The sequence below is a fragment of the Ornithodoros turicata genome, chromosome 1 (assembly GCF_037126465.1).
Source record: "Ornithodoros turicata isolate Travis chromosome 1, ASM3712646v1, whole genome shotgun sequence".
NCBI classification, from domain to species: Eukaryota; Metazoa; Arthropoda; class Arachnida; order Ixodida; family Argasidae; genus Ornithodoros; species Ornithodoros turicata.
The window spans coordinates 138,988,638-139,009,098 of NC_088201.1; the positions used below are offsets into that span (position 1 = coordinate 138,988,638).

At 46.3% G+C, this 20,461-nt stretch overlaps 1 protein-coding gene across 2 annotated transcripts in view; it reads left to right on the top strand.

Moving 5' to 3' along the window:
• Positions 1-7,392, top strand: part of LOC135369854 (uncharacterized) — a 97,512-nt gene extending 90,120 nt beyond the window's left edge. For both annotated transcript variants that reach the window (XM_064603429.1, XM_064603418.1), the window contains one exon: positions 7,264-7,392. In XM_064603429.1, the coding sequence (XP_064459499.1) occupies positions 7,264-7,332 (69 nt within the window). In that variant the 3' untranslated portion in view covers positions 7,333-7,392. The remainder of the gene's footprint in view (positions 1-7,263) is intronic.
• The last annotated feature ends 13,069 nt before the right edge of the window (positions 7,393-20,461 follow it).

Below are 20,461 nucleotides of genomic sequence, written 5' to 3' on the forward strand. Positions count from 1 at the left end.
ATGTGGTACCACTTGACCAATTTTAAGGTTGTAACTTTATGTACAAGATGTCAGGAACGGCCAATGCGCCAATGATGTCATATCTGTGCTGCCCATCACACGCACAACGAATCTACGTAAAGATAATAATGTAAATGGCTGCCTCACGAGCAGAGCTGTGGAAAAGGCTTCCCCAGAGGTTATCAACATCTCAGATTCAATGCTTGAATGAACAAAGAAACGAGTGGCAGTACTCTCCTCATAGCCACGATTAATACCTCTTTCGAACCGATCGGCTTTTAGTTTCGCAGCTACGTCAGGAAGCAAGACCACGTGATTGCAAGCCCACGGCAATATGCATGCAAAGAGTTTCTTGGTCCATGATGTGATACAAAGCCAAGAAAAAATAAGATGAATGCATGAATGCAAAATACAATCGCGGTAACGCATGTAAGGGTTAAAATGAAGCGTTAAATGGAACTACCACATCAGAATTCTTCCACAAAACAAAACGAATGATTGAATTTTCATTATCATGAGCGAGGTGTCACTACACAACAGACGGGGCACGGGCGCCGAAGCAGCACATGATCTTCGCCCTATACTGGCTAGACATAGGCAAATCTGGTCCAATATTGGTCCTGTACTCAAGATATTTACAGAGTATTGTGTGTTTATTGGGTATAAAGGCCAGTATGGCCGACATTCTACAAATATTGGGAAAATGGTCAGGAAGGTTGGCAGTATGGGCAATGAAGAAAAAATGTGCTCTAGATCTTCTAGATCACCACAGTGTCGGCATCTAGAAGAGTCCACTTGGATGAAGCACCAACGCCGATCACCTATAAAAGGCACATTGAGCCGCATCTGATGAATTAATAATGCTACTGTGATGTTACACGAAAGGTTTTTGTATGCGCAGTTGTGACGGCACGTTGCACGTGCCGCAGGGTAGGACTGCGGATAATTTGGACCACCTGGTGTTCTTTTGACGTGTGCCGGAAGCAATGTTTACCTCCCCCACAGTGCACCGCCCTCGGTCGGGTGGCGCGTAATTAAAAGCGCTAATATCCCTGGCAGTGCGGGACTTAAAAACGGACACACACAACACACAGCACTGAAATTAGTGCTGTGTGTTGTGTGCGTCCGCTGTTACCGCTTTTAATAATGAAGAGAGGTGTTTCGTGACATCCGGCAAGCGAGCGCTCGATCAAATCTTCTAAGCATAGGTGGGGGAGAATGTCATTTGTCCGTTGCATGGAAACCAGAAGTGCCACTAGACGTCGAAGAATGGAACGACGTTTTATACTCCTAGCGGCGAAATATTCGTCCGTCTCCCAAATCAGAGAGCTGCTTCTGCGGCGATGTCAGCCTGTTCATTTCCCACGACACCACAATGGGCGGGAACCACATGGCGAACCAGCCTGTGCCCTGCTACGTACAGAACCATGTAAGCCATTAACACATCCGTCACTAGGGAGCGGACGAGCCTCGTAAATAGCTTGCAGTGCAGATTTTGTGTCAGTGAACGCTGTTAATTCTCGCGGGGTAAAATCAACAATGTGCTGCTGGACGAATAGAATGGAATGGATTTCTGCAGCACTTAATGCGTTTGTATGCGAAGGGCATCGCCCTTGCACTAACCCTTCGGATAGTATTACGAATGCCAAGGCAGATTTGCCATTTAGGCGCCATCCGTGTATGCTTCCTATCAAGTGGAAAATTTTTCCCCTACCAGAGCATGAGAACGGGCACGAAGGATTTGAGGGTAAACTTGGTCTATGCGTTGACGAAGATTCGGAAGGCTTACGAAGACTGCCGCTACCGGTAGAGGCCTATGCGGTTCCGAGAGTGTTGCGGAAGAAGCAGTTGAACCACAAGGACGTATTCGATCTGCTGCCTAATTTACCCTCGTTTTTTTTTTTCACTGACCGAGGTCAAGCTCTTCTCCCCAATCATAGGAGAGAACCCCATGGCACGAGGCGGACGGGGTCGCTGGACACTTGGAGTCCGCGGCACCGAGGAAGCACCTGACCTCCGGGCGATCAGACGTGACTAGCGTTGGCTACAGGACTCGCTCCACGGTGGGGAGATGCTCCAATGAGGAACTTAAGCAAGTATCAGGGACATCACAAACGGAACTCCTTAATTAATTCAATGATGAGGAGGTGACGACCATGCTGGAAGACGGAGACGTGCCATCCATGGATGTCCCACACAACCCCAACTCAATGGCTGATGATGTGCTCACCACGACGCAAGAGAAGGTTCTAAACCACTGAACCAATAAACATGGCACTCTCATAGTCCACGTCTCGTCGGAGCACACAGCGCAACGCCTACTGAGCATTGGGTCAGTTGCTGAGATCGCACTCCAAGCCTCTATCCCACAGTCCTACCTGAGCACTACCGGAAGAATCACTGGCGTCCCTCAACGTCACGCAAGGACCAGATGCTCGAATACTTCTGTTCCAGCGGTGTCACTGAGGTAAAACGTGAACATGCCTACTCATGGGAGAGTGACGGGTCTGCAGACACCATCCTTAAGACTAGTGTGCTCCTGACCTTTAAACCTGGCCAGGCGCTGAGATTCTCCTCGGCTTCCACGTACTTCCCCGCGTGAGAATACGTAGATCCCCAACGCAATGTTACAACTAGCAAACGTTTGACCACTAGGCTCGTGACTGTGGTGACTCGAAAAATGCAAAGTGAGTACTAGCTCACATGGTCATAAGCAATATACCTGACGATGACTGTGTCGCTCACCACAATGCAAGTCAGCCTGCCTGTACGGTTGAAAGGGCAGCAACAGGGCAGCGCATGCTCAGGGGGAAATCGCAGGCCTCTCCCCATCGTTGCCATAACCTTCACACTGCCCACTTTCCGCGACTATCTGGCTCTTCCGCGGCACCCGCATACGCTGATCACGGCCCTCTCAGGTCTTTTATCTCTGCCGTCAAGCATGTGCCACATGTCGCGCGCCTCACGGCCAAGACTAGTGGACGGCGAGCACCTGACCCGGAAATCCAGAAGCCCCCCCCCCCCCCGTCTGTTAGAGGGGCAAAACACTACATCTCGCACTGTAGTCGCAATGCTCTTCGCCGCCTTACTTGCCATTGTCCAGCAGCTTCCTATGACAGCAGACTTACCTGCAGTTCAAGCTATACTTGCACTTGAACCTCTCCTCCGTACTGGCTCCTTCGTTACGCCCCACAATGAATAATGATCGGCCTCGCGCCCCAATGGTTGGTTACATGGAGGAAGGAAACACAGGAGCGGCCCTTCCAAGTTTTTGCCATGGGGACGGGCGTGCCAACCTCGCATTGCACTCTGGGATGCTCCGGTCTACCATGTGACCGCTCACCTGACCTTCGCTGGTCACAAGAGCATGCGCAGGCCAGCTCCCTAAGCAGAGGACGGGAGTCGTGATTGCAGCTCAGACACTGAGGTATCTGCCTTGTGATGAGCGCCGCGCGTCCAGTTTTATTTGTGTGTGTTCGGAGGTTTACTCTTGGTTTACCCTTCTACTACAAGACCGGTCACGGTCTGCAGAACAAGCAGGCAGTACTAGAAACATCATCGTGGCAGTGAAGTTTGTGTGACGACGTGGCCACGTTTTGTGTTTGTTGCTGAAGTGGTAAAGCATACCAGCAATCAAACTTGTACAACAATCAAGGAAATCAGATGAATCTGCAGCTGTAGCACAGCGCCAGCTTGCAAACGAACGATTCAAGATGACTCTCTCACAGACAGGGATATGAAACAAACCGATCAAGTACGTATACTGACGAATGAAACGTTGTTCCCGTGACAGAGCTGCTTTCTCTTGAACGACAGCCGCAACCGCGGTAAGAACACGTTAACAAAATGTTGTTTCCGCAATGGTGCTCCCATTTTAAGAGTAGATGACTTTGGAAAAGCATAAAAACAAGGAAAGCAGCACGAGCAACAAAGCGTTAAACCAAAACTTTAGAGAGGATCACGTGGTGGACAGGAAGTAATGGCGATTTTGACAGGGGCGACCGCCAGAGGGGTCCCACGGAAATCTGTTCGAAACGGCCGCTCCTGTGTTTCCTTCCTCCATGGTTGGCTATCAATCAGTCAAGATCTTCCAATGGGATTCACGCAGTCTGCAATCAAAGTTGCTTGACTTCCATCAGTTTGTGTGGCCCTACAAATTCCCTGTGTTGGGTATCACAGACTGCGGCATTAAGGACGACTTTCGACTCTCGAATTACGTGAACTTTGTCTCGGAGCCTCGTTGCCAGACCAGCCGTGCTGCGCGCTTTGTCCGTGCCGACCTCCCGATGATCCAGCGCGACGTGCGAACAGTTGGGATCGGCGACTACGTCTGCTGCTCGGTTCGTGTGAGTTCGCTTGACATCACCATCGGCTCATTATACATCCCACCATCGGTCAGATATAACGTGGATGAGCTGGGCTCACTTATAACTGACCTCCCCTTGCCTTTCGTGCTTTGTGGGGACTGTAATGCTCACAATGACGTCTGGGACAGGATGCGTATACTTATACAAGATGCCAGCAACCAGTAGACCTTTGCGAGGACAAGAAACGCTGCGTTTTAAACGATGGCTCACTAACATTTCATCTGCCCTACTTACCGCTCATCCTGCCTTGACCTTGTTCCTTCCTCCTTGTCCGTCGCCCATCGGCTCCTCTGGGGTGACTATACTGACACCCTTCGCAGCGAGCACCTACTTGTCCTGATCGGGATCCCGCGCGGCCACCGATCTTCTACCTCGCACTCCGTCAAGCAGATTCATATGAGTGATCGAGTCTTCCCTTGCAGGTGACGGGCCCAACAATACGCAATACTTCTGTCGCGCTATGGCCACCGCAACCAAGGAAGCAGCCACGCTGCACCGTGTTCCACTTTAGTATTCCGCTACAGACCCGAAATACAAGTGGCTTCGTGTGCTCCGACGACGCGCCGAACGGCTATCACGGCGCGCGCTCCAGCCTTATGTCTGGCAGGCTGAGAAACGGATTCCGAAGGCTGTTCAGCGACGCCTCCATATGCTCACACGGAACCGTTTGCGTAACTTTGCATCGTCCTTATCGTCCCGCACACCTCTATCTCGAATTTGGGGTGTGTTTGAGGTACTTTCCACACGTGTAGAGCAACATCACCCGTTCCGCTGCTTGTCTCTGGCCACATCGTTCACCGAAATTCACGTTGCATAGGACTTTCGTGCCCCCCTAACCATCTTGACGGCTTCACCTCAAACTGCTAGTACTCCGATGCCATCCACCAGCAACGTTTTTACACCCACAAGCATACCGTTTACTTTATGTGCCTCGTCCCAACATACCTCCCCCGGTGCGGACCAGATCTCGTACAAAGCACTCCAGCATCTCCCGCATGTAAGAAGGCAGCATCCCTTACACCTCTTCAATGACTGTTAGCAGCAGGGACGAATCCTCGAGGAATGGAAATTTGAGATGGTTGGCCTCTTGCTCAAACTCGGCCAATCACAACATCACCTTGACTCCTTCCGACCCAGCCCTTATCAGCTGCGTGGGGGAAAACTCTGGAACGACCCTTCTCATCTGGTACTTTGAGAGTGATCGTTCCTTCCCTGAAACAATGAAGGGCTTTCGTTCAGGGCGTTTGCTCTGGTCAACGCAGCAGGCTCGCGCGGACGGCTTCCTGACCTTTGCTGTATTCCTGGATATCAAGAGTGCCTATGACAGTGTCCAAAACAATGCAATCCTTACGGCTCTCCAGGACGTCAACGTATCATGTATCCGAGACTTCCTCGCAGGTCGTTCCCTCTTTGTCCGCACTGCTGACGGAGATACCGCATTGCATCGCGTTCATCGAGGCGTCCCGCAGGGAAGCGTAGTCAGCCCCCTCATGTTTAACGTCGTTATTGCCCCTCCCCTACACAGCTGCAAAGCCGCACCCACAACAGAACCTATGTAAACGACATTTGCATTTGGACGTCTGCTCTTCATCGTGATGCGATCCAACGTCGTCTGCGATGCTCCTTGGACACAATCGCCCACTATCTTGCCGACCGCGGCCTAGCTATGTCACCTGCCAAGACTGTAGCCATGGCCTTTTCACGAAGATGATTCCACAAATATCCACTCTTCGTCGATGGTTCGCCCCCAACCTTTATCAAAACCTGTCGTTACTTCAGCTTCACAATTGATCGAGGCCTCACATTGTCATCTCATGTGAAGACGCTTGACGCACGTGTGAAGACGAAGACGCACGAAAGCCTCCAGCCAGGCCAATGTCCTCAAAAGTATCGCATGTGCGTCCTGTGGCCCGAAATGCCAGGGCCGGGGGGCTGCCACCGGGTTCACACGACTCTTTTTCTTATGTTTTTGTTTGTTTGATTCTGATAAGCATCTGAGGCTCTTCACGAGTTAGAGCTTTGGTGAGGGCCACTGTGTTTTATAGCCTTCTCATTTTGCACTGGATTTCCACGCCGTAATTAAATACACTTCGGACGCTTCTTGCCCGAAGCCTTCGTCGCTGCCTTGGAGTTCCAACAATGGCTGAAACACGGCAAGTCCTGGTTGACTCTGGTGAACTTCCAGCGGAGGTTCTCCGTGAGCGTGAAATGGCTCGGCACTTCCTACGTTTGCGTGCACACATTCTCCGTCACCCACTCCTCAGGAAAATTCGATACCGTCCTGAAAGTGATTTCCATCGCGTAGCACAAAGGACACGCCAGGATCTCACTGGCTTCATAGCTAAGGACGTCACATCACCGGATGCACCCTGGTCTCATTCCCCACATCGCCATCACCAATGGGGTAGAGTATCGTCCCTGGTGATAAAACTCGCCATTCATCATCTCGCAATAAAGTTGTTGTTGCACTAGTTAGAGGGGGGATAAAACGATTGCAGGATGTTTGTAACGAGCGAGAAATAAGTAAGGACTCCATTTCGGGATAAGACACAGTCACCCCCACAAGCAGTGCAACTGGAGAAAATCAATGTGTCCAAGGAGAGAAATTTCTACCTAAATTTAACCTTTCCGTTGAATGTCTTGTCCGTGCTGTTACATCTCATCCGGTGCTGTTGAGGAACAATATGAAGAACATTGACTGTACGGACCGGACCCTCGTAATCAAAACTACAATTCAGGGCATTATACCAGTGTAATGTGAAATTGAGATCTCTGAAGGGAAATGAGGAGTGTTCGGTCTTTGTCGTGGCACTTCGGCTTCCCTGAATTAGTCGAAGAACATGTGTATTTTTTTTACACATAAGCTACATTGTATGGATATATTTTGCTATTTCAGATCCCATGGAAGGCACCTGCTGGTTATTGTAAACAAGGCTATTGCGAGAAGATTAATTATGACTGGTGATATCCAGAGGTAGCTTTGGTTGTCAAAGCCTCTAAGGAATAAAACCTATTTGCATCCTTGTGCTCGTTTTACATACTCCTCTCCGACAGTAGTATCACAATTTCTGCCCTTAACTGGGTGGAATTTCACAGTTTTTTGCGAAAGAAACGCGATTCCTTACTGGAGACCATCACAGAGATGCATCAGTTTCAACGGTGTCAGCTCCAAGCGACGGAGATGAAGAAGGTGTGTCACCGCAAACGGAGAAGAAGAGGACAGGCAGGCGCCTGAATACTAGCTCCTTCTGTCTAGCGTGGAGCCACCCTTTGTAGAAGCGAATGTTGCAAAGCTGCAATGCTAACGCCCGCGTTTACCATGCATGAATGTTGTGTACCGATTTCACCAACTTTTTCAAGCCTCTTTTGCTATGTATTTACTCAACTCTAAAATGTAGTGTGTCGCTAAGCGTATAGCTACACTTTTGTAAGCGCATCGCGATCAGTGCATGAGAGTCAAGATGGCGGAAATTCGTAGCAGACGACGCGGTTGTCTTCACTCTTTGCAGAGGGAGAGAGTATTGAGGCATCCAAGGCGCACCGAATGCTACAGTCATCATCTGTGGATTCTTCTACGTAACAAACCGTATGATGCAGCATCCACCCTACTGAACAGTCAAACATAATCTCACAAATCTGTCTCAGAGGGAGTCAAAAGAAAATTCTGTGGGATTAATGAATAATTGATCACAAAATTTCTTACAGGACTTCTGACACGATTCATCTTAGGGGCTCCTACAAGGATTGCTATTGGTGGTTCTGATGAGGATTTCTCTTATGTTGTTCTCATAAAACTTCTTCTAAGACAGTCTTCTAAGCTTTCTCGAGCAGTTCCTCTCAATATTTCAAAGGATATCGTGGGAAACACCAGAGAGATGTTTCATTACTTTCACTCTTCAATGATGACATTGAAAAAGCTCCGCATATGCAGTACAAATGAGTCTGTGTTTTTGACGATGGAGCATCAAATATGGGTTTCCCTTGACGCACTTTTGGTAGACATCTGAATGAGAACTACCCGACTACTTAGCAGGAACGAGACCCCGTTGAGTCTCAAGGGAGGAACGTGAAAATGGAAGCCTATGTGCTGCATGACATTCAACATACTGATAAGAGTGTTCATTCAGAGAGGTACAAGACGTCAAAAAGCTATGCTGGATCTGCGTTTCACATACAGGGTGTTTCATTTAAGAGTGACCCCTAATTATTAAAATAAATGTAGTTGAGATAAATATTAGAAACCTTCTGCGTCATACTTGTAACGGTTTTTGCCCCCAAACACGTGGTTTTCATCAGTGTACCTCATCAATTTGTCTAATTAGCTTAAAGGGACTATGAAATTTCCCGAACCCCCATACGTTTTTTCGCTGGAAACTGTTCTTCCCACCGAGAAACTCATATGCCACAAATTTTTCCGGACGAAATCGCTCCACTCTGTGAGGAGCGCGCGCTTGAAATGTCTTTTCCGCGTTCCTCCTCTCCCGCGCACATTCTCCCATCGATGGTGTAACTGTACGGACCGCACTTCTGTGCCCCGTTACGTCACCGGTGTTGCGCAATGGCAAGTAATGCTGGGAGCCCGTTGTGGCTGACGCCCTGTCGCCTCCCAGTCGCACATAGAAGGTCACAAGGTCTCTGGTCGCGGCTGAGGGTTGAAGTTGAAGCATTACGGTTTCTTGGTTGGAGGCGTTCGGATAACACGCTATAATGAACAGCGTTTTGTGTGTGAATCGTTTGTTACACTTGAGCTGGCAAGTATGACATGTGAGCTGTACTTTTTCATCGAATGTATTCGACCTCTGCTCTGCGGCCGTTCACAACAAGGAACTCACGCACCTCCGTGGCTTTGAGAGTTTTGCTGACGAGTTACGTGGGCCTCTAGCGATTCACCGCAACGTGTATTGGTTGTATCGCCGTCACCAATGGAAAGTGTCTGGTGGTTGCTTGGCGTTGCAGTTATATTTACGTCAGTTGCAGTTATGTTTACGTGTTGGCAATCTGACAACAAAGGAAGTGCGTTGTGAAGTGCGACTGTGATATTTGGAAGATGCCCCCTTTGTTGCTCGATTTGTTTGCACGAATTATCGTAAAAGACTGGGTGGTCTAATGTTTTGTTTTACTTTGTTTCAACTCGTGTTCTTCGTCATCATTACTGTTATTATTCAAACCAGCTTCGCGCCTTCAGGAGATTTTGATTTACTCTGCATTTATTGTTCTACAGATGGCTGTATGTCCTTCCGTCGAAGGACTTGTTGTTTGAATAAGAATATGTTTCATGCAAGAATTCATTTATGAGCACGTCACGTATTCTGCATTCAATGTTGACCACGTCGTAAATCTGAACATTTACCATTGCCAACCACCATGCCTACAGAAACTCAACTGCAGCGTATTGTGTAAGAGTATTCTGTACATCGTAGTCATTTCTGGTAACTGCTTGTCGTTTAACAAATTTATTCAACCAGGTTTCCAATACTGCGTAATACATCCATAACCCTAAGGCTGAGGGACACAATCTAACGACACCAGTTTGCCTGCTTCATTGCCATCTTATATTATTGTGCTACGTAAGCTTGATGTCACCAGTTGAGGTAGCTGGAAAGAAGCAAAAACCGCCAGTACTCACGTAGCATGCCCAATATTTTGCAATTAAAAAAACGACAAGTAATTGGTACTATTTCAAGTAAACTGCTTGTTGGTCTTCTGGCGGAAATGTGCTTTCTTTGTGAAATAACTGTTCCATTTGCCAGCGGGACAGAGTCCTCAGCTATGCAGGCTCCTCCGAGGGTGTGGGCACTCTTGTATGTGCGGCAAGGACGAGGGCATCAGACTCAAATAGCTGAAATGTCGACATTTCGCTCAAATAGTACAATAACTAAGACCTAACATCTACATATACACATTATGTGCCATACATGCATAATTTTTATTTTTAATAGAACACAGGATATGCTCTAATTTACAGTGTCACACAGCTCATCTAACAATTGTATTGACATCAGTGTTAGCAGCAAATAAGGGCTGAAGTAGCTACACAGGCTTGCAGGATGCCCAGAGCAAGATGAACTGGTTGAACACAGTAGTACACCACTGGTATGATAATGGTTGATAGGATTATTTTTTGGTAATATGAAACAAAGTGCAGAGTTGTAGCAGGAACAAAATCTCATGAGGACATAGTGCATCAAAGGTACGTTCCTTTAATTTAGAGGTGACCTGCAGAGCAGTTGCTGGAGTTGTTCTGGCATGTTACCATGGTGAAAGACTTCAGCTGCCATACACATGGGCTGCCCTGATTTGAGAGAAGAAAATAACACAGTATACAACTCCAGTTCCGGTGAATGCAAATAATGTAATCTAACTGTGCAATGATCATAAGATAAGAAGTGTAAGAAAATGTCCCCCTCAATATGATATTTGTGCACATGATAAAGCAAACTGTAAATCAACTAAAAAGGTTAAAAAGAACTGGAAGCAAGGAATCTGGAAAGAGGGTGCACAGCATTTGTCTGCTCTGAATAGTGGGTTGCAATGATCATGCTGTCTCACCTAAGGGGTTTCAAGCTCCGCTGAGGAACTCACCTGTAAACACGGAAGCGGATGAGTGAAGAGAAAAGAACGGATACGTATGTTCAACATATTACAGAAATATTCTGTTGAAGTATGGTTTCTAAGATCATGCTCAACGAAGTGTACTTTTATCAACAGTGCACCACCTTAGTTTAGGGACTAGATTCGCTAACTTCTATTTTCTTTTTTTTTTTTTTACTCTCTCTGTGCCGTAAGCGGCAGCAAGGTTCCGAGTCACGCAGATGAGAATTAACCCATATATGCAATCCTGAAATATGTGATAACATTTGAGCCACACGGACTGAGAGACCTTTGTTAGCCCCAGTAATACAGAAACCGACACTGAAGATTTTTGTTTAAGTTTAATTTGTACAAGCTTTCGCGTGGAGGTCCACGCTTCCTCAGGTACAAAGTGAAGTGGTGACACACATAAGTATATATAGTATAGCCATATACACGACTAAACATACTGCTGTACAAAGAAAGCGAAGGGGAAGGAGATATGGTGCCACATGTCTGTGTACAATGAATAGCTGGGCAGACGGATAAGTGACCTCTAACCGTTTAAGAACAGTAAAAGGTGTTATTGTGAACAAAAAGGCTCGCCAACCCAGTTTCGCGGAAGGGGGGGTCAGGAGTATGGGAAACGAGTGGCCCAGAATGGACAAAGGGGAAGGTTACGGATTATCTAACGGAGTGCCAGACGATGACTGAAGCGAAGATTCAAGAATTGTGCACAAATAAATATAGATATATAACTATTAAATTTACATAAGCGGATATAACGAGCCAGGACTAAGATTCAGACCATTTGGTGTGAGACACTTGAATTGCGAAATTAAGTAGGACTCCCTATTCTTACGTTTGATGTCGGTGCGGAACCCAGATTCTAACAATATAATTTTCAAATCAGTTTCAAAATCGTGATTAGGTTCATTGAAATTAATGGCGACAGGAGTTTGGCGGGCATTTAGGATATCAAATTTGTGGCCGTAAAATCTTTTTCTCATTGTGTTGGAGGTTTCACCGATGTATTGTGAATTGCACTTGCAGCAGAATATCAAGTAACAAATATTGGGTGAATAACAGTGGAGTGAATGACGAATTTTCAAACAGAAGTCACCCAAAGTACTACGGGCAATGGTGGACGGTGCGATAAATTTACAGGTCTGGCACCGTGCACTACCACAGGGATAACAACCCGGCAAGCGCTTCATGATGCATGATGACGTGAGGATGTCGCGCAAATTTTTGGATCTACGGAATGCTACTAATGGGGGAGTCGGAAAAACTTCCTTTAATTGCTCGTCAGCATGTAATATATTGAGGTGGCGTCTAAGAATGGAATTGGTATTGACAAGTGATTTATGATATGTAGTGGATAAAACTACATTACTTAAGTATCTTTGCGTTTCGGGGTGAATAAGGACTCCCTGGCTAGGCTAGATGATTTGGCAACAGAGTCATGAATGAGTTCAAGTGGGTAATTTCTTTTTTGGAAATCAGATACCATTTGCTGAGCATGTTTTACAAAATCAGTCTGATCTGAGCAGATTCGTTTCAGGCGCAAGAACTGACCATATGGAACACTCCTTTTCTGGTGATTAGGATGATAGCTTTCATAGTGGAGATATTGGCGCTTGTCCGTTGGTTTCTTGTATAGTTCAGTGGTCAGCCTACCAGATTTACATGACACTGTCACATCAAGGAAGTTGATGGATGACCTTGAATAGTTACAGGTAAATTTAATTTTGCTATGCAGAGAATTGAAGTGATCAAAAAATGACTGCAAAGATGCCTCATCACCAGACCAGAGGACAAAAATGTCGTCGATGAACCTGAGATATATGAGTGGCTTAAGGGGGAAAGAATTAAGGGCTAAGTTTTCAAAACGACCCATGAATAAATTGGCATAATTAGGTGAGACCCGGGAGCCCATGGCAGCGCCATGAATTTGGACGAAGTGTTGATCGTTGAATACGAAGTTATTACAGCCAAGAACTAGTTCTAAAAGGGGGATGATAGCGGGCATGGGAAGAATATCGGAAGGGTGAGAATTAAGGAACTGTTCAACAGCAGAGAGACCCTCGTCATTAGGAATATTAGTGTATAGCGAAACGACATCCATTGTTGCCAACAAAATGTCAGCATGGTTACTGAAATGGTCATGGACAGCGTTAATTTTGGAAAGAAAATCGTTTGTGTCTTTGACAAAGGATGGGAGAAGGGGTGGGATGTGTTTGATGCAGTGGTCAGCAACCAAGGATAAATTCTCTGTCGGTGTGTTTATTCCTGAAATAATGGGCCTCCCGGGGTTATTGGGTTTATGAACTTTGATCAAAAGATAAAAATTACCTGGTGTGACGTTCTTAGGACGCAAGAATTTGGAAATGTGCGACGGGATAAGTTTACTAGTGACGAGTTCATCAATTTTCTTATTAATAAGAAGACAAAAGGAAGGGGTTGGATCCTGATCGATAGCTCTGTAGAACGAGCGGTCACTCAACTGCCTGTCCGCTTCTGCGATGTAGTCGGATGTATTGAGAACCACTGTACCGCCACCCTTGTCCGCTGGTCTGATGATAATGTCATTACGGGCGTGTCCGGCCGGACCTGCGTTGTCTAGACTGCTTACGTGTTGTCATAGGGAAACGACGGCCATCTCTCTTCTGTGCCTCGGCTGGAAGGGAAGAGCGTACTTGAGCAGACGCACCACGCGAAGTAGAGAAAGTCCTTGGTGAAGAACCCAAGTGTACACAGTCAGACACCCCTGGAGTGACATCGGGGTGAAGTGGGGATCGCAGGTGGGCTCCGGCACTATGGTTAACACACTTACTTACTTTACTTAAGTAATGTAGTTTTATCCACTACATATCATAAATCACTTGTCAATACCAATTCCATTCTTAGACGCCACCTCAATATATTACATGCTGACGAGCAATTAAAGGAAGTTTTTCCGACTCCCCCATTAGTAGCATTCCGTAGATCCAAAAATTTGCGCGACATCCTCACGTCATCATGCATCATGAAGCGCTTGCCGGGTTGTTATCCCTGTGGTAGTGCACGGTGCCAGACCTGTAAATTTATCGCACCGTCCACCATTGCCCGTAGTACTTTGGGTGACTTCTGTTTGAAAATTCGTCATTCACTCCACTGTTATTCACCCAATATTTGTTACTTGATATTCTGCTGCAAGTGCAATTCACAATACATCGGTGAAACCTCCAACACAATGAGAAAAAGATTTTACGGCCACAAATTTGATATCCTAAATGCCCGCCAAACTCCTGTCGCCATTAATTTCAATGAACCTAATCACGATTTTGAAACTGATTTGAAAATTATATTGTTAGAATCTGGGTTCCGCACCGACATCAAACGTAAGAATAGGGAGTCCTACTTAATTTCGCAATTCAAGTGTCTCACACCAAATGGTCTGAATCTTAGTCCTGGCTCGTTATATCCGCTTATGTAAATTTAATAGTTATATATCTATATTTATTTGTGCACAATTCTTGAATCTTCGCGTATGGTGGGGGTTTTGGGGGGGGGTCTTTCCCTAAGACGCATTTGTGTGGAAAGGACCCGTTTACGCGACGCAAACGAGTCCTTTCCACACAAATGCGTCTTAGGGAAAGACCCCCCCCAAAAAAAAACCCCACCCACGTGCGAAACACACTCGACAGGACCCCGCACACAGAATTTATGACCTCCCTTCGGCAACCTCAACGCACTGCGATTTCCCTTCCCCCACCACTGTCGAAGCACACGAAAGTGAGTGTTTTCTGTTTGACCAACTCATTATATCTTTTCACTTGAAAAAGAACGGTCCACCGTTCGAAACGTCGTGTCTGTGTAATTTCAAAATGAATTAAATGAAGTCATCTGAAAATATTCCTTTGTGGTGCTCTGTGCGAACTTATTTCTTCTGTGTATATATATATATATATATATACGTTTGTAAGTCAAACTTCGCCATGCCAGTACTGGACAGCTGTTTCGGCTTTCTTGGGCCTCATCAGCAGTACGCAGGCAGGCAACGTTTGAGCGGATGGCGTCAGAAGGTCACCTGGCACGTGATGCCTCCCGTCAGGGTGTCCTAAGACACCTCTGAAAGCCCAGCACGTGTTGCAGCCAAAGAGCTATTTTTTTCCCCCTTATACATTTGACTGGTACTGGTACATTTGACTGACACCCTGCGTATATATATATATACATATATACATACAGGGTGTTCCACTTAAGATTGACCCCACCTTTAAAAAATAATGACTCATCGCAGACGAATGAAACCAAGTGCATAGTGTTACCAGTGACCTGGAGCATTTAATAGAGTTTTTGTCGCGCATTTAACTGATTAATTAATTTATTTTATTTTATTTTTTTTCATTTTATTGATTAACTTTTTAATTAGGAGGATTACACAGGAGATGTCAATTGTGAAGTTGTGGGCGTTGACATGATAAAGCGAATGCAGTTTGTTGCAACTCTCTAGCTCATACGAGTCTTTTTTTCCCGGGCCAGCAGAAAGGGCCCGGAGTTCCGAAACTACGATGGAATCAGTTTCCGTCGCGCGAAAAGAGCGCTTGATTGCAGCGCTTTCTCACGGGCGCTTGACGAACAAGCATTGATGCCGTCCGTTCCGCCTATGATGTTATGTGTCACGGGTGCGGGGAGACCAGCAAGGTCACTGCAGCGCTTTATCTCTTGATTCTTTGTTTTTTTAGGCGTGAAGCGACACAAAACACGGGAAGCGGAAGATATCTGCTCACGGCTTACCTTGAACCACAAGCGCGAGATTATTAAATCAATAAGAAAGAAAGAAAAGCTGTGGGCTATCACTGTGCCGACATTCTTTGTTGAACGATCTGAGGGACAAACAATGCCCCACTCCAACGAACAGAAAGCGGACATGGTCCTTGCCTTAGGTGCTGCAGGGGCAAAAAGAAAAAGGCAGTCAAGATATTTCAGAGGTGGCATCCTGGCACACGACCACACCCATCAACTATTGTCCGTCAATACGAGGCTCTGAAGCAATATGGCAGGTTCACCAAGGAGCTGGCGTTGTAGGCCAGCGGAGCTGTCAGACGATGTTCGCATCAACATCTTTGCATTTTTTTAGGCCTACCCTGAAGCTAGCCTCCGCGAGGCGAGCAGGCAGACAGACGTCCCGTTGTCCACGGTGTTTAGAGTGGTAAAAGAAGCAGGCCTCCATCCATACCACATACAACTTCACCAACTATTGGAAGAAAAGGACTTTGAAGGCCGGTTCCACTACGCCAACTGGCTTTTGCAGATCGTCGATGAGAACCCCAATTTCTAAGAAATCTCATATGGACTGACGAGGCAAATTTCTCTCGTGACGCACAGGTGAACTTGCATAACGCTCATTACTGGAGCGCTACTAATCAGCATTGGCTTGGAAGGACGCGCCACCAGTATAAGTGGTCGCTCAATGTGTGGTACGGTATCTGCGACGGAGCTCTCATTGGCCCCGTCTTCCTTGATGGGACACTTACCGCGGTAAGGTACCTCAATGAGAGTTTATTAGGCCCCGTGGAGAGTTCTGCGCCAACGTTCCACTGCATGATGGTTTCAGCACGATGGCGCACCCGCCCACAGCTCTAGCCAAGCTCGTGCCTATCTCGACAGGGCATTTCCTAGCAGATGGATACGAAGGTACGGACCTGTGTCGTGGCCTGCGAGGTCCCCAGACCTGACGCCGTTAGATTTCTTTCTGTGGGGATATCTGAAGGATCACCTACACGACCAGGGGGCAAGAACACCTGACGCCCTTAAGGCGAGGATCACGGAAATGTGCCGTGGAATCTCCGCGGCCACGTTGCGGAGGGCAACGGAGGACACAATTAAGAGATGCATGTTTTGTGTGACTGAGGAAGGCGATCTCTTCGAACACCTGCTCTGAATGTACATAGTATTGTTTCGGTCATGTTAAAATACCTGTGCAATGTTCTGTAAAATAAGTTGGATGAAAAAGAAGGCATACTATATTTATCTACTCGTTTAATTCTTTGTTTGCTTGAACAAACTTCGGTTGCCAGATTTAAAAAAAAGGACGATGGCTTGGTTAATAGCGTTTCCTCCTTCCATTCCCAAGGTAGCGTGCTCTGAACGAGGGCGGAGACGCAAGCAATTTGTTTGAAGGCACGGATTGCTTAGGCATGACGTCTCCGGGTGTGGCTTACATACGATCTCCCGTGTGTAAGATTCCACCCACGTTAGAGAACTCCAAGTGGGCAAAATTACTTCACAGGCCGACGACCGGTGCGTCGGTCATGATCACCGTTGTCTCCCCAATAGTAAAAAAAACAAAACAATTATTATTGTTATTATTTACATGCTCGCTTGCTTCCTTCCTTTCTTTCTTGCTTGCCCTGTGCAGCATCTAGGACAAGCATCGTACCTACTGTCTCTTCTTTAGAAAAGAAGTTGTCTGCGTTGTGCTACAACGCAGAGAGTGGGTGCAAATGAAAAGATGTGAAAGAGCGGCTTCATAAATTTCATAGCCCACAGCTTTTCTTTCTTTCTTATTGATTTATTAATCTCGCGCTCGTGGTTCAAGGTAAGCCGTGAGCAGTTATCTTCCGCTTCCCGTGTATTGTGTCGTTTCACGCCTAAAAAACAAAGAATCAAGAGATAAAGCGCCGCAGTGACCTTGCTGGTCTCCCCGCACCCGTGACAGATAACAGCATAGGCGGAACGGACGGCATCAATGCTTGTTCGTCAAGCGCCCGTGAGAAAGCGCTGCAATCAAGCGCCCTTTTCGCGCGACGGAAACTGATTCCGTCGTAGTTTCGAAACTCCGGGCCCTTTCTGCTGGCCCGGGAAAAAAAGACTCGTATGAGCTAGAGAGTTGCAACAAACTGCATTCGCTTTCTCATGTCAACTCCCACAACTTCACAATTGACATCTCCGGTGTAATCCTCGTAATTACAAAGTTAGAAAATTAAATTAATTAATTAATCAGTTTATTGCGCGACAAAAAACACTATTAAATGCTCCAGGTCACTGGTAACACTATGCACTTGGTTTCATTCTTCTGCGATGAGTCATTATTTTTTAAAGGTAGGGTCAATCTTAAATGGAACACCCTGTATATATATATTGATGACATACTGTCATGGCATGATGTTGTTAGATTGTCAATTTTATTTTTAAATTCCAGAAGTCAGGCTTCCACCTGCGTCACACACTCAACGAGCAATTGAAACAAAGTAAAGTGAAAAAAGTAAGAAAAGGCACTTTTCAGGGCTACGTTATGAAGCCACCAACATGCACATTACTGTTTTTCGGTCCAGGTGCAAACACTTTTTCTGAGATGCGCTGCTGATTCTAATGAAGTTTTCTTAAAGCTCAGCTACGCCGATTTTCGAGTGTTACAGAATGGAATGGTACTCACACGATGTGTTCATAAGGGAACACTGATTATGTATGCAAAATAGTTATCCCAAACTCCTCGTGGTTTTCCGAAAAAGTGAATTTTTAGTTTCACTAAGATCCCGTCTTGTGGCCCGCAAACCCTGTGTCGACGACACATTCGTGGTCTGCCCGCGCTCCGGCTTGGCATGACTTTTGGCTTGGTTTCTTCCGCCAAGCCGGCCAGTTTCTTCTGCCGAGCCGTCTGCTCTGCTGCGCAGATTCACATTGGGGAAGTGATGAACAGTTCGCTATTAGGGAGCCAATATATTTCTGGACTTCACTAAACCCACGAGGAACGTGAGTTTTGCTTCCTTCGACTGCAAAGTATTTGCTAGGCCAGTACAGACTTCCTGGTGTCATTCGTGTTTGGCGCTGCGTGCCGAGAATGCGTGAGCGTTTTGCTCCCGTCTGCAAGAACACTTCAGCATGCAGTTCCAATGTTTCAAACCACAATTTTCCGAAAGGCGAAAGAGAAATCTATTGACTGCAACAATCGGTTACAACTCCGACTGGGTGCTACCTTCGAAAGCAGTGATTTGATCTGTTCATCTGGCTCATACGAATGTTACGGAAGCAATGCGCAACTTGTTTCACAAGAAGCTGAAGATGTCTCGTCCAGGATGCTGTGCCAACCTTATCTGCAGCAGGAGATTGCAGGGGCAGGACTAGGCAGCAGATAAAGGTAAGACGCGTAATGTTAGACAAGTCAGTCATGCGGTGTAAATTGCATCGCGTAGAAGAGAAAAATACGCTGTCAGTTACTGCTTCATCCTTTACAGATTACGCCCCAGCGGGTGTATTCTCAGTACAGATTTGGAATTGCCTTATTTGTTAAATAATTTCGCAGGCATTCTGGCACCACCGAAAAGCTTGTCTCAACTATCACCGTCTGGGTTTCAAGCTGAAGGCTTTCACCAGTGCCAACCAGACGCCCCTTCAAAGTTCATATGTTTTTGTTGACGGAACAGTGACACCTGGTACTGAGACATTTCGTTTTCTGATTAATCAGGTGCATTCCATCACTTGTCCATCAAGGTGTTCTTCCAGAGCGCTCAAGGGCAGTTCAAGCAGTTTCATGTGTGCAACAGCACATACTTTTTCTCAGTTTTGACTAAGGTAAATCGAAATCTTCCAGTTGATGTCTTTCGGTCATAAATTATGTGTTTCGAGACATTCAAACAGCATCATATGTGCAACAGTACATGCTTTTTCTCAGGTGAAGTAAGGTAAATCTGTCCGCCGTGGTGTTCTGGCAGTGCAGCAGAAGCTTGTGTTGCATTCAAGTGGTATCATGTATACAAAAACTTGTTTTATGCCTTTCTGTAGCTGCTGTACTAATATTGTGAGTACAGAGACATTCCTGCATAACATATCGGAGCATCTTGTGTGCTATTGTTGGTATGATCTGCAGCAGTATATTGATAATGTTAATTATTCAATGACTTCAGCTAACATTTACATTCTTACTTCCAGGTAAACCTGTCACGGATGCCCTACCCCTTGGTATGCATAGTTCAAGATTGTACCGAAACAATCTACATGGAGCATTACAACACACCACATACTGCATGTCTATGCTGCGTGTACAATGCATCAAACCTATTTCTCAGGTACAGGCCAGCTGGTACGCAATTACAACATGAAACAACTGACACAGGGACCGTAAAGTCATGCCTTTTCCTCCGCGCCTCGGGTTTCATGTTATTATCCTCACATGCAGCTCAATTCGCCTGTGCTGTGCAGCATGAGCAAAAGCATATATTGTTTGTGGTCACATGACACTGAACATAAATACAGTGAAACCTTCCTATGTTGGACACCCGTGGTGCAGCCGAAGCGTCTCCTACTTATAGAGGTGTCCGAGTTACAGAATATGACGGCAACAAAAAATGGAAGAGATCACAGCTGTGAGAAATGTCCCCCTTCTTCAATTTAAGGTCCTTAGTGGTACCTGGTGGTGGTGCCTGGTGGTGGTGCCTGGTAGTGGTACCTCTACCCACTTACTGATAATTATTACTGATTTTGATATATTCAATTCCGTTCAGATTCTACTCAATGGCATTACCTCTGGAGCCTTTCGA